The sequence below is a fragment of the Cinclus cinclus genome, chromosome 5 (assembly GCF_963662255.1).
Source record: "Cinclus cinclus chromosome 5, bCinCin1.1, whole genome shotgun sequence".
Taxonomy (NCBI): domain Eukaryota; kingdom Metazoa; phylum Chordata; class Aves; order Passeriformes; family Cinclidae; genus Cinclus; species Cinclus cinclus.
The window spans coordinates 69,591,094-69,610,990 of NC_085050.1; the positions used below are offsets into that span (position 1 = coordinate 69,591,094).

The window sequence follows — 19,897 nt, forward strand, 5'->3', positions numbered from 1 at the left end:
GAATTATTATTGCAGTGTTGCATATTACAGTTATCCGTGGATTTCTTTTTAGGTAATTATTAGAATGTATTTATTCTCTAATAAGCTAAGATATAAATTATTTTTAAAGGTAATTATTGCTATGAATGCGCATCAGGTTTTTTCTCCTCTACTCCGTAAAGCAAGCATAAGGTAAATAAAATACATAGGTACCTAGAAGAAAACAGAAGTGTTACTGATCCTGAAAATATATTCTGCAAGTCATTTTACCTCCACACACACTGGCACAATAGATTTAAAGAGCAACAAAAAGATAGCATGAAACATTCATGGTTTAATCTGGTATCTGCAAAAGTAGTTATAATATCAGCAAATAATTGCTTATATTTGGCTGCTTTGGAGAGGAGAAGGAAAGGCAACATCTTTAGTGCTGTGTGGCATTGGTGCTCGGAATCTGCCATGGAAGTCAGCTTTTAGCAGACATGGGAAGGAAAAGGATAGCTTTCTGTCCAGGTCCAGTTTTTGGTCCAGGTTTGTACTGTCCAGTTCTTTTCAGTGCCACGTACCAATCCGAGTATTTCCGTGACCGGTAAGTGTTATAGTTATTGGATTCCAAACGCTCGAAAAAGAAACATTCTTCTGTTGCGTATTTCTAAAAGGGAAAAGAGAGAGCATTACTGGTAGCACCACAAATCAATTCTTCACGTTCAGGGGACTAACTCAGCAAGAATATGAGCAGTACCTTTGGTTTTAAGAAATAGATATTAACTGTTTCACTACTGAAGAAAGATACTTACTGTGAAAATATTGTTAAAAACACCTACAATAAGAGACTTTTACCTATGGTGAATTTATTGTCTCTAACACTGATCAAGCAGCTTTTAATTTGCTTTTACTATAATTCTTTGTTCTGATCAGAAAATGTATAGAGAAGCCTTTAAGAACAAAAACTTTAATCAGAGTATAGACAATTCAGTGCAATTGCCCACGCTGGAAATTCAGGCAGAGGCACATCAAAAAAGGGTGAAAAAAAGGAAAAGTCCTTGTTTCTCCCCAAAGCATACGTGACACCAGTGCTTTCCTACAGTACGCTGTCAATGTAAACATTTTGACATAAGCCCCGTCGTTTTGGTGACAGATGACAGCTCAGGCTTCATGAACTGTGTGTTCCTTAACATCTGCCAGAGGTGACATTTCAGAAGCTAGACTGCTGATGCCAGCCACTGCACTGACAATCTCAGCACCTGGAAAAACCCTGGATATCTGTGGGTTTTCATTTCAAATACACTTCAGTCCAGGCTGCATCCAGAGTGCAGATCTGGCAGTAGAAGCTTTCACAGCACCTCATGAAACACCTGAACTCTGCTCAAACTAAATGCAGGTTATTCTCACAAACATTCTTCGAATCCATAACATCAAAAGACAAGTATTCCCCTTTGAGTCAAGTCCTTGAAGTCTGGCAAAATCCAGCTGATCACAGTGAAACCACGTAAGCACGACAGAATGCACGGGTCCTATCCTTAAATAACAAATTATTTGTCATAAAATACAAGTTAGTCAAAATTCTTCCTTTCATGGGAAGTTTGGGAAATGTCTTCATTAAATAATCACATTTCATTCCATAAAGTGAAAGTATTTCCTTATAATTAAACTGGAAAGTCAAATAAGCCATATCAGATGGGAAATGCTTCCATTAATCCATTGAAAATCTGATGGAATAGATGCATTCCTGCACAAGTATTTTCAGTTAAAAGAGCATTTTCCAAGGGGAGTTTTTGACTATCTGCATTCAAAACCAGCCATTTCCTCCAGTTGTAGAGATCACCTCTCCCCCACGAGTCTGTTAGTAAAGAGCATGAAATGCTCAATTAAAAGCTGCATCATCCAGATTTCCAGACAAGAATGCAACCCACTGCACCCCCCTCACAAATCACCAGGGCGAGCAGCAGTCCACGAGCTGTGCAATAAATCATCCTGCAAAGCCCAGCTCAGAACAAGCCCTGCAGCATGTCTCAACAAGTAATTACAAAAACATCCAACAAGACGAAAAACAGGCCCGAATAAGAATTTGCAAACGTATTTACGAAAACGTTAATTTATTTGTAAAACAAGGACACTACACAAATTGATCCTGGACACTGAAAAGTAATTTAAAAACTCCAGACATTAAAAAGGACAAAGTAGTACTTGAGTCACTGATGGATTAGAGGACTAAATCATGTGTTTAGAAATTAAAGTTCCATCATGTTTTAAAAGAAATTTCAGCAGTGTTTCACCATGTGCAATTCACCACAGACATTTCCACTACACACTCTTTGCAAGTCCTCGTGAAACACAGCCCTGCTCTAACTGAACAAGAGATGCTGGCAATTAGAAACAGTTTCTTGAATGTGTTTAGAGGCAAAATATGGTAACGGCACAGCCAGCCACAGACTGTTGGAAATCAGCACAGAAATCCTCATGGAAAAACATTGCCAGTGCTACAGAAAACAGCTATGAAATTGCAGCAGTGTTTGTTAGGCTGAGAGAAAAAAAGTATTATTTTGAGTAGAGTTTCCACCTATGAATAACAACAATGTTGTGTGCAGCAAATACAATTCAACTAATACCCATTTCCAGAAACACCAAAGAAAAAAAAAAGTTTTACAAGCTCCAGTGAGAAGCACAGTGACCCAACTTTACTTATTCCGCGTGACTGGACGATACTTTCTGAGCATTTCACCTTACAGAAACTGAACAACTAAAACGTGCAAGGGAAGTGTGCAGCAGGTCAGAAATCCCAAATATAAACACACTCTTGTGTTTACATTTATCATTTTACAGCTGGTGCTAAACACCCTGTTTTGACCATTCCCCGTTGCTCAGGGTACAGAGTGTGATCAGAATGGGAAGCCGAATGCCACCGCACCAGCACCACAGGAAATTCCCAATTATCCTTAACTCAAGAATAGCACAGTGGACAACTCCTCACATTTTCTTCAACTGAGCTGTCACAATATCCAAGTAACATGAAGCAGGTTCTTTAACTACATTCCCGAGCCCACACAAAACTCCCTGGAGCCAGAACTGAGGAGTGCCCTGGGGAGCTCTGCTCCTGTAAAACTACTTTCAGTCTCATTTCATGAAGGCAGAGATGGGGAATCAGAAATAACTTCCACAGCCCCTGCCACAAACCTTTCATTAGCTGCATTCAGCCAGTGCTAGGAATGCAGATTGTTAGCCCCAGCCACGGAAGGGACATGCACAGGGGCTGAATGGGGCTGTGTGGATACACAAAGCACCAGGGACTGTTACAAACCAAAATTCTGACAGGATGGATGCCCTGCAGTGGTGCTTCACCACGAACTGAAGGATATAAATGTGGATGAGGGATTTACAGTGTCTAGGTCTCATAAGCAAAATGAATGTAACTGCAGCTCTTAAAACAAAATTTATCATCTGGCTCTGAGATGTTAACTCTCAGAGTCTGCTGCACACACTGGCTTTAAAACACAAAAATTCAGCTGATACCAATAAAACTCACAAGAGTTTAAACTAAAACTAGTCTCACTAGAGAGCAGTTTCATTTCCCCACATTCATATAACTTTTAAAATTTTATCATCACATTTTCAAAAATATTTTTCTTGCCAGTTTTCTAGTTAGGAAGTAGAAGTGCCTAAAAAACCCTCAATTCTCTCCACAAAGTGGAAAATGAGAAAATAATTTATATAGATTAGTATCACGAAAGTAGTTTTTTAAAGAAATTGGCTTTACTTTCCACTTCCAAGAGGTCTTTTAAAATCGCTTTATGTGGAAGTAAGTGAAAGAGGAAAAAATTACTCCCTAGGGTAAAAAGGCAGATACTTTATTCTTCATTTGTTTTTATAATTTCCTGATCACTGATTTTTTTTCTCTCTCAGACAATCCATTCCTGTTAAATTTTGCAGCTCCTAGCTAGGGCAGAAGTACCCAAGTCCTAATTCCCATTTCAAGTAATTGACAGAAGCTGTGCAGAGCTCATTTCTCCTGACAAGCCCCACACCAAGCAGCTGAGTAAGTCCTGCAGGAAGAAAGGCTACTCCACACAGAGCAAGGGATACACACACAGCAACAGAGACATCAGCAAAGTGCTGCTTACCAAGGCCAGCAGTCTGCCATCCTCCTTCATGGCCAGGAAGCGATTGGCACTGACACCTTTGATGGACACCACTCCTCTCTCCTCTGCCTGAAGCTGCAGCTTGACTGTGGGGAAAAAAAAAAAAAAAAGAAAAAGTTTCATAGCCATCGTGGGATTGCAGCAAACCCTGCTTCAAACCCTCCACCACAGAAAAGCTCCAGCTTGCAATGAAAATAGTAAATTTTCAACCTTTGGTTTTCTGATGCTGTTTTTACAAAGAAAGTAGCTACTCTCAAATTGCCAACAGCAAGACTGAGTTCTTCCCTCTTCGTTTCACATAAAGGCAGCTTAAAACCAATGAAATTCCTTGAAAGGCTGCTTAGGGCATGGTGAACTGCTCCCAGAAAATGGAAGTTTTTCATGGGAGTTGTACCAGAGGGCTCTCTCAATGTTTGCAGAGCAGCATCGGACACTGAGCGCAAGCAGCTCGGTACAGGCAGCCTGTCAGCGACTCTAACAGAGACTGTCCAGGTCCGTATCATCCCCTAAGGGTTCTGGCAGTTCCCAACAGGAAAATACCCATTTGTTTACCTCATCCATCCAACAAGTGGGTGGAACAAACAAACAGAACTGCAGCAGTAGGCGAAGGCACAAGAAACAGAGTTATACAAAGCAGGAACATGTTTTGCATCAATTAAAAGAAACCGAAGATTTTACAGAAATAAAAGCCTGTAAGGTCCTATCACACAGCTTTTAGGTCCTGTGAATTATTAACACAAAGCCTTATCTGATTTCTGTAGCCATAAATCAAACCCAGTAGTTTGGATGAACACATGAACACTTCCCCTCTTGCCTGCCTTTGCCTGTTGTACACAACATCTCAGACAAGAGCTTCCTTCATCCACCTGCTTTGGTTCAGCGGGTACTTTACTCTATTTGGAGATGCAGTTTTAAATATCTTGAGCTTTTCAGCCACCAGAATAAATGCCTGAAGTGACTGCAAATCTTGGAGAAGAAGCATCTCTTGAGATTCAGAGAGAGGTTGTTGCTTATTTAGCTTTTTGCTGAAGGGAAAAAAAGACAGCACTGAAGAAACCAACCAAAACTCCAACACCAGGAATACAGGGAACATGAAACTGTTGGGATAATTGCTGCAAATCCTTTTTCAGGGTAAAAGTAAAAAGTCAGGCACAATTTCATCTCAGAATCAAGTATCCAAAATACAGGGCTCCCAAGTTATGAGGCCAAAATCAGACTTGTGAACAGCTCCAAACACTCTGGTATAACTCCTTCACCTCTGGGGAAGCAAGAACGTGGAAAAGTGCTCTGGGCAGGGACTGTGGGAAATGGGCTTTTGAGATGTGCCAAGCACACAGCTTTCACCACACACTTAACAAGAAACAGCTGTGGAACAGCTGAAAATTAATATTAATTACTGCAGTACTGTCTGCTTCGTGACTTTCTCTGGACGAAAACGCACACGAAATCCTACAGCATCACACTGGGCCAGAAGTTCAAATTCTGTAAAAATAAACTTCTGGTAAAGGTCTGTAAGTCCTGTAAAAATTTGTATGGTTTGGAGAAGGTTGTGAAAAGAAAAAAAAAAAGGAAAAAGCCCCAAGGTATTCCTGCAGAGTTTGAAAAGAGCTGCAATACTGAAAGCTCCAAAAGGAAAATCAGCTTCAATGGATTTTCCTCTCCAACTCCAAAAGCATGTGAACAAACAGAGCCAGAACAGTACTGAGAGTTTTCCAGGTTTCAGTGTTATTTTACAGCTTTATTAATGCAGTGACTATTTGCTACAGGGTTACACTGAACTGGAGATGCAAAGATACAATACAGCCTTGCCGATCAAACAGATTTTGACCACATGATCATCACCAGAAGCAACAACTTCAGGTTTAGCTCACTGCCACTAAACTGGTTGTAAGAGAAATGTAACACCTGACACTGATCATCTGCATCTTTTGCAGCCTTTGGTCACCAACAGCAACAGTGCAGACTCTGTTCATCATTTCACATCTACCACCAATACTTGTTTTCAGCATAACTGAACCTCAAAACCCCGTCCATGAAAGCCAAATAATTAAGACATTTGTATCCCCAAAAAAGTAGGAGATTGTTGTGAAAGAAGTCATTAACCAAGGGCTAAAAAGATCCGTTTTCCCAGATATTCTGGCACTTCTTTGAGGCCCCTCTAGCACAGTAGTGAGTTATTTCCCTGTTCCCATTCATGCCCTGCAATCCATGAGGAATGCCAAGCACAAGGCTCAGCTGGATGCCCCTTGGTGTTGTGGGAATACAGAGCTTGCCTGCTGAGCAAACATCCCCAGGATGGGGGCTAAGTCATCGCTGAGTTACTAAATAAAACAATACAACCAACTCAAAGGACCCAGGAAATTTACAGCTCCTATTAAAGACTTTCTTTTCTATCGTAAGCTTAATAGAATAATTCTGCTGAGTAAGAAGGAGTGACCTGCAGGACATATGTATGCATTTCACACCAGCAGAGAAACTCGGAGTGATGTAGCGCAAGTGAACCTACAGTGCCTTCTTGTCGCATAAAAATGGATAGAGAGGGAATGGGTTTTCCCAACAATACACAGAGGTTCTGTCAGAGATTCGTACTCACTGATGTTCTGGCTGAAGAACACCACAAGATATACAGTCCAACCTGAATTTCCACTGAAACCAGTACAATCTGTGTCACTAAAGGAAGCTGGAGCACACTGCAAAAGGCACTGAGATGTTCTTTCACAGCGTATGTGGCAGGACAGATGTACAAGCTGCAGGTTAAACTAAAGAATGCATTTAAGAGAGTTACAAATGGACATTTATTTCACAACTTCAAGAGACTTTTCTAAGAATATGGAAGTTGAAAAGTGGTATTTATTACAGTTGTGGTTGGCAAGTTTTCAGATTTCTGTTAAGAAATGGATCTTCCTTGTTTTCTAGAAATCTCAAAAAAAAAAATTATTTCCAAGGCAGTTTCTCCACTCCAGTGGAGAAAATAATTTTAAGGACAAGTAGCTAGACAGGAAAGCTGTTAGCAAATGCAGAGAATAGAGAAAGCATGGACATTTTCCAAAAGTAGTTTTATTGTCCTGAGCACTAGAACTGGAAAATCACACGTACAATGCAAACTCTCAGGTCCTTTTACAGTTCTAATAAACCAAAGCTTTAGAGTGGCCCAGACCCAGGAACTGCACAACTTAAATGGTCCCAAATGGTTTCATTGCTCTGCATCATAAAGGGTTTGGCCAAAAATCTCCTTTAAAATCGGTTCATTTCAAAGACCTGGGCAAAATTTACCAATTTAATGCTTCAGAAAAACAGAGCTGCACATTCTGTAAGCTGCTCACTGCTAAGCTGGTACCACCTTTTGACTCTCAGTGCGAATGTGTTGGCAAGCCCTTCGGCCGGGGCAATCCCTGTGAGCAAAGCCACGTGCTGGTATTTCACTCACAGCAGCTGCACTGGCTAAGATGTTCTGGGGCAGGAGAATGCCACAGGATCAGTAAGGAAAAGGGGAAATAAAGGTCACTGGGAGGAGAGAAAGGGACAGAAACACATGAGGAATAAAATGAAAGGCAAATAAAAAGAGCAAAGAGCAGTGAAGGCAAGGGCAAGGTAAGGGCAGTATAGGAGGGTGCTGTACTGGAGCATGAGGCAAACTCACACATCTGAAGGAGGTGGAATTCAAGCATGTATTACCCAAAGGGATTAATAAAATCCCCAGTTTCCTACTCCTCCTCAGGGAAATGGGAACTCTAACCACTCTATCAGAGAAACCCTGAAGTAAAAACCAACCATGGGCTTCTGGCTTTGGATGTATTTACACAGCGAATAAAGGTTTGATTACAGCCTCAGCTGTATTTTCACTGTAACCCTTCTAGCAAACACTCTACACACAGTCTTCAGCACAGACTAAAGCTACAAGTACCAGCCCCAGTGCTGGGATCACACAAAACTCGGGTTGGAAGAACTCCTTCTAGTCCAGCCTCCTTCTCAAGAGCATCCATCACTTCACAGCGAGAACCCTGCCTGCCACACTGCACCTAAGGGAGCAGCTTATGGCCCAGGAAGAGAGGACAAACTGGATACAATTTCAACCTGTTTTCCCTAACATACAGCTGGCTTTATTGGAACAAAATGCAAAACACCTCTCACTCAGTTTACCAGAAGGGAGAGTTTCTGTACCCCCCAAAAATCCCAGGCTGCACGTCTCTGGATCAATGACCAGTGTTACTACAGTCTGCTGTGGAAAAGCTCAGCCCCAGCCAAAGGCTCAGGGCCCATCTCCAACATATTTGCAGAGGCCCTGTAAGGAAAATCCTTCCACGAGGCCCCCGAGTGACAGTGCAGTGAAGCTGCTGCGCCGGCTCCCACTGCCCGTCCTCCCGCACCTCTGTGCCCACAGGAAAGCACAAAGCAGCTATTCTGCAGTCTCACTGCAGAGCTGGGTCAGCTCCAGAGGGAATAAGCATCAGAAATGCAAGGAAGTTCACCAAAAAAAAGAGGGGGAAAAGTAAGACTCAACGACGTTTTGCTAAATCAAACACCCTAAAGCTGAATTCCCACTCCGCAGTCCTCTGTGGCTGAAGTTGGCCATTCCTTCATGCTCGGGGGCAACATCTATTCCCAGCCACGTGTCCAAGCAAAACACAAGGAGTCAGACGTGCTTGCTCCACACCTAACACGACAAACCCTACCGAGCCCAGGGCTGGTTCAAAGCTACACATGCATTTACAAACACACATATATTAACACCCCCCTTCTGGCATTTCCTGCCTGCTGGATCAGATCCTAACCCCAGCCTGGTGATGCCTACTGTAACTTTCTCTAAGAATTACAAAAATCCCTCTGTCCCACATCAGTCTCTGACAATTTCTGATATCTCTTTCTCAAAGGCACAGTTAGCAATTTAACATCATCTGCTATTTCATAAGCGCTGACATACAAGGCATCCCCAAGTCTTCAGACCGTGAACAAGAGAACAACTTGCTTGCTTCCATATGCTCACGGTAAAACTGAGCCACTGCCAGAGTCACCGATGCACACACTGCCTAAAACCTGGAACAGGTCGTGTGAGGCAGGGAGGAGAAACAGCTTAGCAGGAGAGGTGAGCTGCTAATAAACCAAACCATCAGAATTGCAATGAAAACAATCAAGCCAATGGAGTGTCGCAGCGAGAAACAGTGAGTCACGCTCCGTACAAAGGCACATTTCTTTGCTTTTGCATGACAACATTCTAAGTGTATCTTTTTCCTTTCTGCCAGCCAGAGGCATAAAAACCACTCGCAGACAGACCCAAGGTCTCCAAAATGTAAACATCTACAACAAAAATACACACTCCTGAAACACAAACACCTCAGGAAGTTCCGGTTACACTTAAGAGTAATCCAAGGCTTAAAGCAGAACAGTAACTCGTGTAACTGTTTAAGCATCCGCCCGATGTTCTAATCAACCACATTAACAGGGACACTCTCAGATGTTAACGGTTTTCACCTTTTAAAGTAGTAGAGATACTGATTACAAAGGAAATTATTTCCCTATTCAGGTTCTCCACCTATTCTGATTTATGTCTTGACCTCAATTCCTGCAAATGCCCAGCTGTACCTAACACGCACCTGTGGCACTGGGAATCCTCCCCATGAAACACTTATTACCAAATACACAGCATTCTCTGGTGTTCTCTATAAATTTCATATAAAAGACTGTAACATCATCCTGCAGAACAACAATTTCAGAATAGTGTGACATCCAACACTTCTGGCACCTGTGTGACACTGTGCTCCTTGCCTGTGTGCCCATGTGTAAAACACGCACAGCCACGCTTCTCCACTTCTCACAGCTTGCATAACCTGGATAATCAAACATAACTGAGCCCTTTAAAAGTAATAATGTCATGCAAAAGCAAATCCAAAGTTTGTGGATTCTGCTTACAAAGCACAACTTGGGCATTTTGTGCTGCCGAGTAAACAGCGATTGCTTCGCATTACGAAAGGATTTCATACGCCAGAAACTCCCAAGTCACCATCATGTAAAACCCTTCTAAATGCCTTCTGCCACGTTTGCTAACTCCTTGGCAGTGCAGATGAACTGATGCATCTTTGGAAGTCAAGAAGGCAAAAGCAAACAGAAAAAATTCCCAACTTTACCAGAGAAGAACTTAATTCATTACTGGGTATAGGTAATAAAGCTTAGTCTCCAAATTACCATTATTTTCACCCTATATTCTTGACTTAGAAAAATGTTTCAGGGTTTCTTTATCAAAAGAATAATGCATGCCTGTTCACATGTAGTTTTTTTAGGACTGTTCCCATTGTTTCTCAATAAGGGTAAGGTATCCCCCATGTTGCTTTCATTTGCTTTTGCTTCATTTAGTATTGACTGAAGTAAATTGCAGAATAACCACTTTTGGGTGTTCAACTTCAAAACAAAGCTGGTGCAACTGTTCAGCCAACACAGCCGTGTCAAAAGACACGTACAGAACTTGCAGAAGTTCAGTTTTATGTTTACTGTGCATTCACTAATCTCCTTGTAACAATGACCTGCTTTTTACTTGCAGCAAAACAAATACATAAAACCAGGGAGATCCCAAGGTGAACACGGGAACAGCATTCCAGAACACAGGAAAGGTAAAATGTGCAATTTTTAGAAGGTATTTTGTAGTGTTTCTCCTCCAGGTACAACTCACACTACTACTCAGTAGTACACAGTATTTCAGGGCTGTGACCGATGTCGGGGCAGTAACACATGAGATGAAAGGCAAAGGCTGCCAGAGCAGTGATGAGACACTGCCGACCCAGAGGCTCAATAAGGCTCAGTGCCACAGCTGGAAAGGAGAAGCTGGATTTTAGGAACGCCAAGGAGAATCAGTAAACTGGATTTCAGAGAGTCTGGAGCACAGTGGGGGAAGAGGAACTTGAGTACCTAGGGTCCAGAGAGATGGCTCAGCAGACAGGGGGAGGAAGCAGGAACAAGTCCATACACAGGAGCTCCTGTGAACTGAGCTGCCTTTTAGAGCTGATTGCCAAAAGGTTGAGACAGAGACTATGCTGGGTTTGTACTTCCCAGTGCCAATCTCCAGTACCAATGAAACCAAACTGATCATTGAGATTTTAATACATATTTTTGCAAAAAAAAAAAAAAAGAAAAAACTAAAAAATTTAAAGTCATACACGGGCACACATGGTATTGCATTGGTGCCAGCTCAGCTCCTTTCCTGCAAGGACAGTGCAAATGCCACAATAAGCCCGGAGTCTTACTTCATCCTCCTATTTCATCCCCTTCCATCAAGCTGTGTAACCACCCTGTGCTGACCTTTGGAGAAAGCATCTGCAGGGGAACAGCACGAGCTGCAGTGAAGGACAAGAGCTGTCAATCACTGCTGACCAGGCACAGTAATGAATCCCAGTCTTCACAAAAAGGCTCTAAATTTGCTTTTGAATGAGCAGAGTTTTCTTTGTAAGAAACCAGATTCCTTAACTGAAAATAAAACACAGCACATATTTGGGTAACACTCCTCACTTTTATTCTGAGTACATTTAAACCATACTAAGAATGGACTTAGGCACTTTCCTGACAACAAAAGAGACACCTTGGAATCTGCAGCTAGGAAGAACCTACTTGACTCCCTGCTGCTTCAGCCTGACCATTGCTAGTGCCCATATCCTGGTTTAGATTTATGTGATGGTTTAATGTGCACACTGCTCCAGACATCTCCTGCAAGAGGGGGCTCCTGCAGCACACCAGCTACAGGCACTGGCCATCACACCGTCTCACCTCACACCACATCAAAGCAGCAGCCAGACACCCACTCCTAACAGAATATCACACTGACAATACTGATCCATGGCATTAGAGCCTGACCACTGGATCACCTTACCACTACTGGTACTTGCTCTAGCACAGGTAAGTGCTCTGGAAGAGGCTACTGCTTGAAGCTGTAAAACAAGCAGAAGGTTGGGACTGAAATAAATAACACCTGGCAACATGAGGCAGTTCTGTGCACCTCTTGAGCTTTGAGGAATTCCTGCACTTCTAAGGACATGCGCATTGTACATTTTTTCCCTCCATTTTCCTGAGTGAACAACATTACTGTCAGCAAAACATCCATAGTGAGTCTGTAAGCATCTCTAAAACCACAAAATTAATCCTTTCTCCGACAAATGGCCAGGAACACATTCAGCCATTCTCCCCAACTGCTCCATTACACGTGGAGAGAAACCCGAGGAACTGAATCCACGTACTGTTTCCCAGGAACTGCTCAGCCCAACAAGTCTGTGCAGCAGGATTCCCTAAGGGACTTCTACACAGAAGTGACAGCCCCTACATGGCCCTTGGTGGCTGCTTCTCCACACTAACACATGCTCCTGGTTTTGTATCCACCTCTGTTCCCACAGGTACCAGTGGGTCCTGTGGAGTAACTGCACACAACCACTTCACAGGTGTGGTTCCCTACACCCAGAAGTGTCAGTTTCTCCAGTGGTTTTTGCAGAGTTGTGAGACTATGAACATTCTTTGTAACACAGTCCCAAAACTACTATTCTAACCTGAAATCTAACATAGGTGACAACTGCATAGATTCTCTTCACACTCTTGAAGATATCCATCTGGGAAGCTCCTGTATCCTGTCCTGCATTGTAACAGATGAGACGGTTCAGGACAGGGCATCACAGGACAGGCAGTGACAATCAGCTCCACTGGCGAGGGGCACTCCATGTCCCTCCATTCCATACTCCCAGCCCTGCACCCCCACCACCTCCCTCGCACTAGCTCTGGCACTTTTCTTGGCATTTCAGTGACAGATATGTGGTAAAAAAATAAGACTTCAAGATCTTTTCCCCAGTACCCAGAAATGCCAAGAAAAGATACCAAAAGATTGATGCCAGTGCCCAGAGGTGCTACAGACCTTCACCCAAGTGCAGATCAAGATGCTGCAGTAACTGCACACTTGAGTATGTTAAGGACCTCCTTTAACACCAAAAATAATCCCGAAGCTACACCCTCACAGAATGGCACAGAGGGGCTGGGGATATGGGGTAAGTCTGCCTCAGGCATCGTGGGCCAGCCTCAGAGCAGAAAGGAAAGAACCAAGAAACAGACTACAAATATTTTCAAGCTGTATAACAGCTGACATCTCTCCTTGCTCTTACAAAACACCACCATGCAGGATTCCACAGCCACGGCTACCAGGATTTTGTGACTTGCATATTCCAGGAATCCTAATGATTGCAGTTTTATGAGATCTGCTGAAATCCTGTCAGAAGGTAACAGACAAACAACCAAGCTCTGCAGCACAAGAACAGAATTACACCACACTGGCACTGCACACGGCCATGGAGTCTGGGCCCTACTTTGCCCTTTCACAGTACCCTCAGTCTCCTTCTCCTTTGAATCATTTGGTCAATGTGGTTTCAAGCTCTGAAAGTCAAAGAGGAGTGACAGGCTCACCCAGGGTCACTCCAGCAGCACTGCACCATGACAGCTCCTGCAGGACGACCTCCACCCAACTGTGCAGACATCATCTCATTTGTATTCTCAGCCTATCCTATCGAGCTCCAGTCAAAATCTGGCCCTACCCTGAACAAACAAAAAACTACGTAAGATAATAACCCTAAAATGCCACCAGCACTCCAGAGAGGCGCCCTTTTAATATTTTTATTGACAAGTCTGGAGGCAGCAGAAGAGGCAGACAGGCAAAACAGTTGACCTGCGTATTGTCACCAAATACTGCTGAAAACAATGAAGGGTGAGAGACCTGCTTTATTTTGAAACACAGTCCTAAACAGGTGCTAACAAAAGCCAAGGCTATTAATTCTCAATCAGGATTGAAACAGTATCTCCTTACCAACTTTAAGGCTTCAAAAATCCTGCCATAAACATTTCAGATATCACCTCAATTTACAGATGTCATACACTTATGTATGTTCTTCAGCAACAGTAACTTGAGCATCCTCTGGCCTGCACTGGGTCAGGTTTGGTTTTATCAGACAAATGCACTAAACATGCTGTCACCGACAGTAAAAAGCACCATTAATTCCAGGGCTGTTAACCAGCTCAGCACAATCCATCACCTCCCAAGTATCGTGGAACAGATGGCCAGTGATCCCAAGGCAATGCTCCCAAGAGTACTAAAAACCATAATGATCAAGTCATTATTTATTAGAACTGCCTGCCTTATCTGTAATCCAGGGGAGCCAGGGAAAGCCTTCAAAAAATAGTGTCACTGAAAAGACTATGATTTAAAATTCAGGTTGAGTTGCTAGCATAATTTACTTTCTGTAAAATGCTTGTAAATATGACCCCACTACAGATAAACTTTTTCTTAGAATCAGCTGAACAAATTTCAAGCATTTATGAACCAAATGAAAACCAACAGCAGCCACCTTATCTCAGAACATGTTACCTGTATTTGTCTTTTCCAGCTCTGGGAGTGCGGTGGCTAACAGGAGCTGGATTATCATTTTCCTGCAAACCAGACTATGTAAGTACATAAAAGCGCTCCTGGCTTCCTAAGTGAGACAATTTAAGGGCTAAATCCTGCCCTCTAGTGTACCTGTGGGTGGTGGTGCCCTTGGGACCTTCCCCACTTCCAAACTGGGCAGAAAACAGCGGGGAGGGACAGGACGGTTCACTGCCAACTGGAGACACCTCGTGTTGCCTTGGTCCACCTTTGGAGTGTACCTGCTACTGGATCACACAGCTGTGGGCAAGACTCACTGGGAACTGGGATAGAGGATCAGCAGACACAGCAAGAGATGGGAAGGCATCCTCCCCTGAGCAGGAACATGATAGTATTCCTATGACAAAATAAGCAAGGGAAGCATATTCCCAACTTTTTCACACAGAGGATCTCTGCTACCTCATCCCCTAAAGGTACCTACATCCATGAGCCAGGAGGAATTTCTGTGCTATGCCACAAAGTACTTGGCAAAGCAGTTAAGGTTTGTGCAACAGATCAAAAGTAACACAAAAAGAATCTGTATCCAGAAGCAATGCATTTGAACATTTAGGGGCAGGGTTTTTTTAAACGAGTCACCTCTCACTCTGTGCTAAGATTTGGAACAGATATTGCTCTGTCAACAGCTCTGGCCACAACTGTGGGACATCAAAATGGGAAAGGAGATATTCCAAGTCCCAAACAACTTACACATGTATAAAAGCTAAACACCAGGTCTTGAACCTTCATACAAAAACACTTCCGGATGTTTGCTCAACTTGGGATCTCCAAGAGGTTTCTCCCATTGCATGATCAGTGATCAGTTTTCCATCGTCTTCACTGAGCTGCTCTAAAAATCAGTCTACACTTCAGCAGAGTCTTTCCAAAACATCTAGAGCATAACCATTTAAACGTGAGAGAGACAAGTCAAGAACTTAATACTAACAACTATTTATGAAAGGAAACCTGCTTAAGAAATTTTCCTGGACCACTATTGCCCAATTTCACATTTTCTTCAGATATTTATGGAAGAGGAGAGAGGTATTGAGCAGGAAGAAGGTATTTCATACATTTGCAGGGTTCACTGAGCTCACACAGCTGAATCCTTTCCAAGTAGAGGCTGGAGCCTTGTCACCTCATTAAGGAGTGGACAAGAATGGCTTAGGATGCCTTGGATACTGTCTTGGGTTATGCTCATCATGAAACAAAGCTGCTTAAGAAATTATGGAAATACATAAATGCCAACCATTCCTCATTTAGGGAAGCTCTGAAAGGAACCAGCTGTGCTACTAGACATGTTCTAAATGTATGGATAAGTGTTGCCTTTCCATTTTCCAGTCTTTTCCCCCTCACCAACACTGTAGCCTCTTTGAGGGAAACACCTCTGGAGAGATTCTAAAAGCCTTTCCAAAAACACTGTGTCCTTTCTACGTTTTCCAGGGCATAAATCAATAGTTGCTGATCAACAACAAACCAGCCATGTTTTCTGTTTTGCTTTAGACAACAAAACTCTCAGAAAGCGCCTTCTGTTTCTTGTTTGTCCTGAAGTACCTCTTCAAGGGAAAACACTCCAGACAGTCCCCAGAGGGTGTCCAAAGGGGCACTCCACCAGAGTCACAGCAGCACATGCATCAGATGTGGCAATAGTGGCCACGGAAGACACCCTGTCCTGGGTTTCAGCCGTGTGAATCATATGATTCCAATCCTCCAGCACGCAAGACGTCAACTTCCATTCTTAATTTCTTTAACAACACAGTTATGAATAAATGAAGGTGAGTGGGCTGAGTGTAAAACCATGCCGTAGATGTGTATTTCAAATAGAGGCAGGAGGAAGGAAGCTAAAAAGGTCACGGATCACGGAAATTGGTTTATAGTATTGAAACTTTGGTCCGAAACGTAAGGAGACAGTAACTTGCTTTCTAAAATAAGAACTTCCTTTAAAAGTAAGGATGATGTGCTACTGAAATGTTATTTTGTATAATTAATTCCTAAGAATAGCAGCAACCACAAGCATCCCTACTAACTGGCCTTTAATTATTTCTAAACCAAATTGTGCAGCCATTGTATTTCTTTTCTCAAAACCACCTTACAAAACATTCTGCTTAACTAAGAAAATCACCCTGAATTACTTGAGGTGTATATTTTAATTGCTAATTTATTTTTTTTTAAGTCCTTTCACATTATCCAAGATTTACTGCCCTCTGCCATGCCAGGAATACCACGAGATTTCACAGGGCAGCACTCACCAGGTCAGAGTTGAGCAGAGTCGTGTGGAATGACGTATTTACAGCAAGGATGCTAAGGATGTGAACCACGCAATACCCCAGCAATGAGCCTCGCTGATGCTTCAAGCACTGACTATTCTCTGCTTCTCAGAACTAGGGCTCTTCCGGGGGCGGGGGGGAAAGGAAGAAAAAGCAACAAGCCAAAAGCTGTCTGATAATGAGAAAATGAGAGAAGTCACTACTAGGAAAGTACGAGATGTCAGCTGAAAATTTTAGTATTGATAAAGCTCAACAGGAAGAAAAAACAAACATTTGAAGGACTTAAGAATGAAAATCTAGTACTAGTTTTCCTGAGAGAATAATAAAAAATAGGCAGGGGGAAGAGATTATCATGGGGGAGCTCTGTGATGAAAAAGACAGCAGTGATAAATACCACATGCATTCAGGGCAGCCTGGTCTAGCCAGGTGAGCACACAACACCACACACCACTAGGTGCACTTTTCAAAAGCAAAGATAGGGAATGAGGCAGGAAGCCAACAGCCATGGCAGTGTCTTGGACTCAGCTTCAGCCTTGTACATCCCCCACTCAACACTTCCCTTTGCAGCAGATTTCCAGCACATTTCCATAGCTGCTTCTGGAGTGAGCTGACGTGTCTGTTAACTAGTGAGATTTATTTCCTTTAAGGATTCCTGTAACAAGATTTCTTTGGAATTGCTAGGTAAAGCTAACCATTTTGCAAAAGTGACCAAAGTGAAAAGTAATATTAAGAATCTTTGGTCTGTCTTCTCAATTCCTGTTCCTCCTAGTCCCTGAGTTTATTCAGGTCCTTGCACCCATCACTCAGAGCACAGGTGCAAAGCAGATGAAGAATCCCGGTAAGGCATTTCACCTGTTCCTCATGCCAAGTGCCCGCAGGCAAGCCCTGCACACACTGCACACTAACAAATTGCCTCCAACCAGGAATCACACTGAGACAATCTGACAGCTACACAGCAACTCCCTGTACCTGTGCCGAAGGAAACACCTCACAGGTGCATCAAAAACTCACCACTACATCCACAAAACCTCCATGCTGAATACTTCCAAAATATTCTGAGCTCTGCAAAAGGCATTTTGTTTGTGGGACAAAAAGCAGAAAGCAGCCTGTGTTGGTAACAGCAACCTACTCCCTGCAAGCCTGTGATCACTCAGTCCGTGGGCTGTGTTCCCAGCCCAGGAGCCTTTCCCTCCCTTCAAAAGATCAGGTATTGGGAGGGACAACCTCCTGCTGCTGCTGGAATCCATAGATTTGATCTGTATCTAAACACCATTATTTAAGTTATGTATTAAAAAAACCACACAAAGAAACAATGCAAGGTGTGAACATTCTAAGCCAAAAAGGTGTTCTGACAGCTGCTTATTATAAACCCTGCTTCCTTGACCAGATTTACCCCTCTGCTGCTAAGAGTACCTGTGTGCCAAAAGTGCCCCTGCTCATGAGCACCTACCCGCACTAGGAAAAAGAACCTTCTCTCTACCTTGACAGATCCAACGCAATCACCGCCACCGTGTAGAGCCGTCAAGTGCCATTAGACCCCGGCCACGCAAACAGAGACCCCTTCAAGGCCGTAACCAAACTTCTGTGCATCTGACGAGCTCTGTACGCAGCAGGTTGAGCGCGGAGCCTCCTGCGAGGCTTTGCCCCGGGACATCCCGCGGATGCCGGTGCGGGGCCACCAGCTACGGGACGTGGGTACGAATTAACTCGGTATGAATTAACTCCGTCTGCGTACTCGCGGTTATTCGCATAGGAACATTCGGCACACTGACTGGCGCTTTCCAAGCACGGCTCGCTGCCGAAGCTTCGGCAGGGCGGGACGGCCGAGGCGCGGCTCCTCGCGTAGCCCCGCTGCCCGGGCGAGGAGCCGCCCGCCCGGCCGCCCCGGTGCCGCCCCCGGTGGTCCCGGGACACACTCACTGTGCGGATCGCTCTTCTCGCGCACGCCGTCCACCTTCCCGTCGGGGTTGATGCGCAGGAAGAAGCCGCCGTTCTTGCAGTACAGGCGCTTGGGGTCCTTGAAGTGCCCCGGGGGAAAGGCGCCGCTGCCGCCGTCGTCGGGCAGCGTGGCGATGCCCCCCGCCGCCGCCGCCGCCATGTGCCGGGCCCCGGCGGCACCGCGCCGCGCCGGGCCCCCGCCGCCCCCCGCCGCCAGCGCCGGGCGGCCTCGGCCCCTGCCCCTGCCGTCCAGCCTCGCCTCGCAAGCCCCGAGCCCCGCCGAGCTCCCGACTCGTCCCGTCCCGTCCCGGCCGGTCCGCGGGAGCTGCGCAGCGCTGCTGCAGGACCGACAGTGCGGCAAGCAGGACAAGCGGTAGAGCCCAGCACGCCGGGCACCGGGCTGCCCCCGCCGCGCCCCGCCCCCGACCGCCCCCGCGCCGCGCCGGGGCCGCTCCCTGCGCCGGCACAGCCGGGCCCGGCTACCTCGGGGGACCGGGCAGGGGCGGCGGCGGGTCCCCTCGCCGAGGAACCCCGGCCGGCAGCGCGGGGCTCCGTCCGGCTGAGCATCGCTGCCGGCAGCGCTACAAACGGGATGCGGCGAACATCGGTCGGACATCTTTTCCTCTGGCGTTATAAAATAAAGTAACTGGAGAGTTATTTTAGACCAGAAGTTGTGTGGCCTCTGCACCATACCAAATTGTTTAAATCACAATATGATGAAACGTGTGTTTAAAATAAATCCATGGGAACCGTTTTGTTCCATTGCATTCACCAGAAACCAGTTCTCCCATCCAACAGGAGCAAAATTATAGCAAAAGGCAACAGGTGAAAATTCTGGCACAGGCCTTCCCCCTCTAATAAAACAAATGTACACGGAGTTTATTAAGTGTAGCGACCCATCAAATGCACTTCGTGCCCGAGGCTGACAACAGAACAGAATTAAAAGGTTTGCTGCCCAAAACAAAGCCCGCAATCTGTTCAACAGCGGGCTGGCCGCTCAAGCCTGGAGCTTGGGAAACTCTCTGGCTTCCAAAGGCAGCACAAGCAGCCGTGGACAGTCCCGAGCAGGACAGCAAACACCGGGCTTTTCACAGAGCCAATATGCAGCAACCCACAGAACAAGCCAACGCCAAGGCAGACAGCGTCCAGCTCACGCACTTCACCATATTCAC

General features: G+C 44.7%; 1 protein-coding gene across 1 annotated transcript; it reads right to left on the reverse strand.

The window, feature by feature from the left end:
• Positions 1-445: 445 nt before the first annotated feature.
• FGF2 (fibroblast growth factor 2) lies at positions 446-18,885 on the reverse strand. The gene is made up of 3 exons (XM_062493991.1): positions 18,708-18,885; positions 4,098-4,201; positions 446-631 (listed from the first exon to the last, which is right to left on the reverse strand). The coding sequence occupies exons 1-3, from the start codon at positions 18,883-18,885 to the stop codon at positions 446-448; spliced, it is 468 nt and encodes a 155-aa protein (XP_062349975.1).
• Between the last annotated feature and the right edge of the window lie 1,012 nt (positions 18,886-19,897).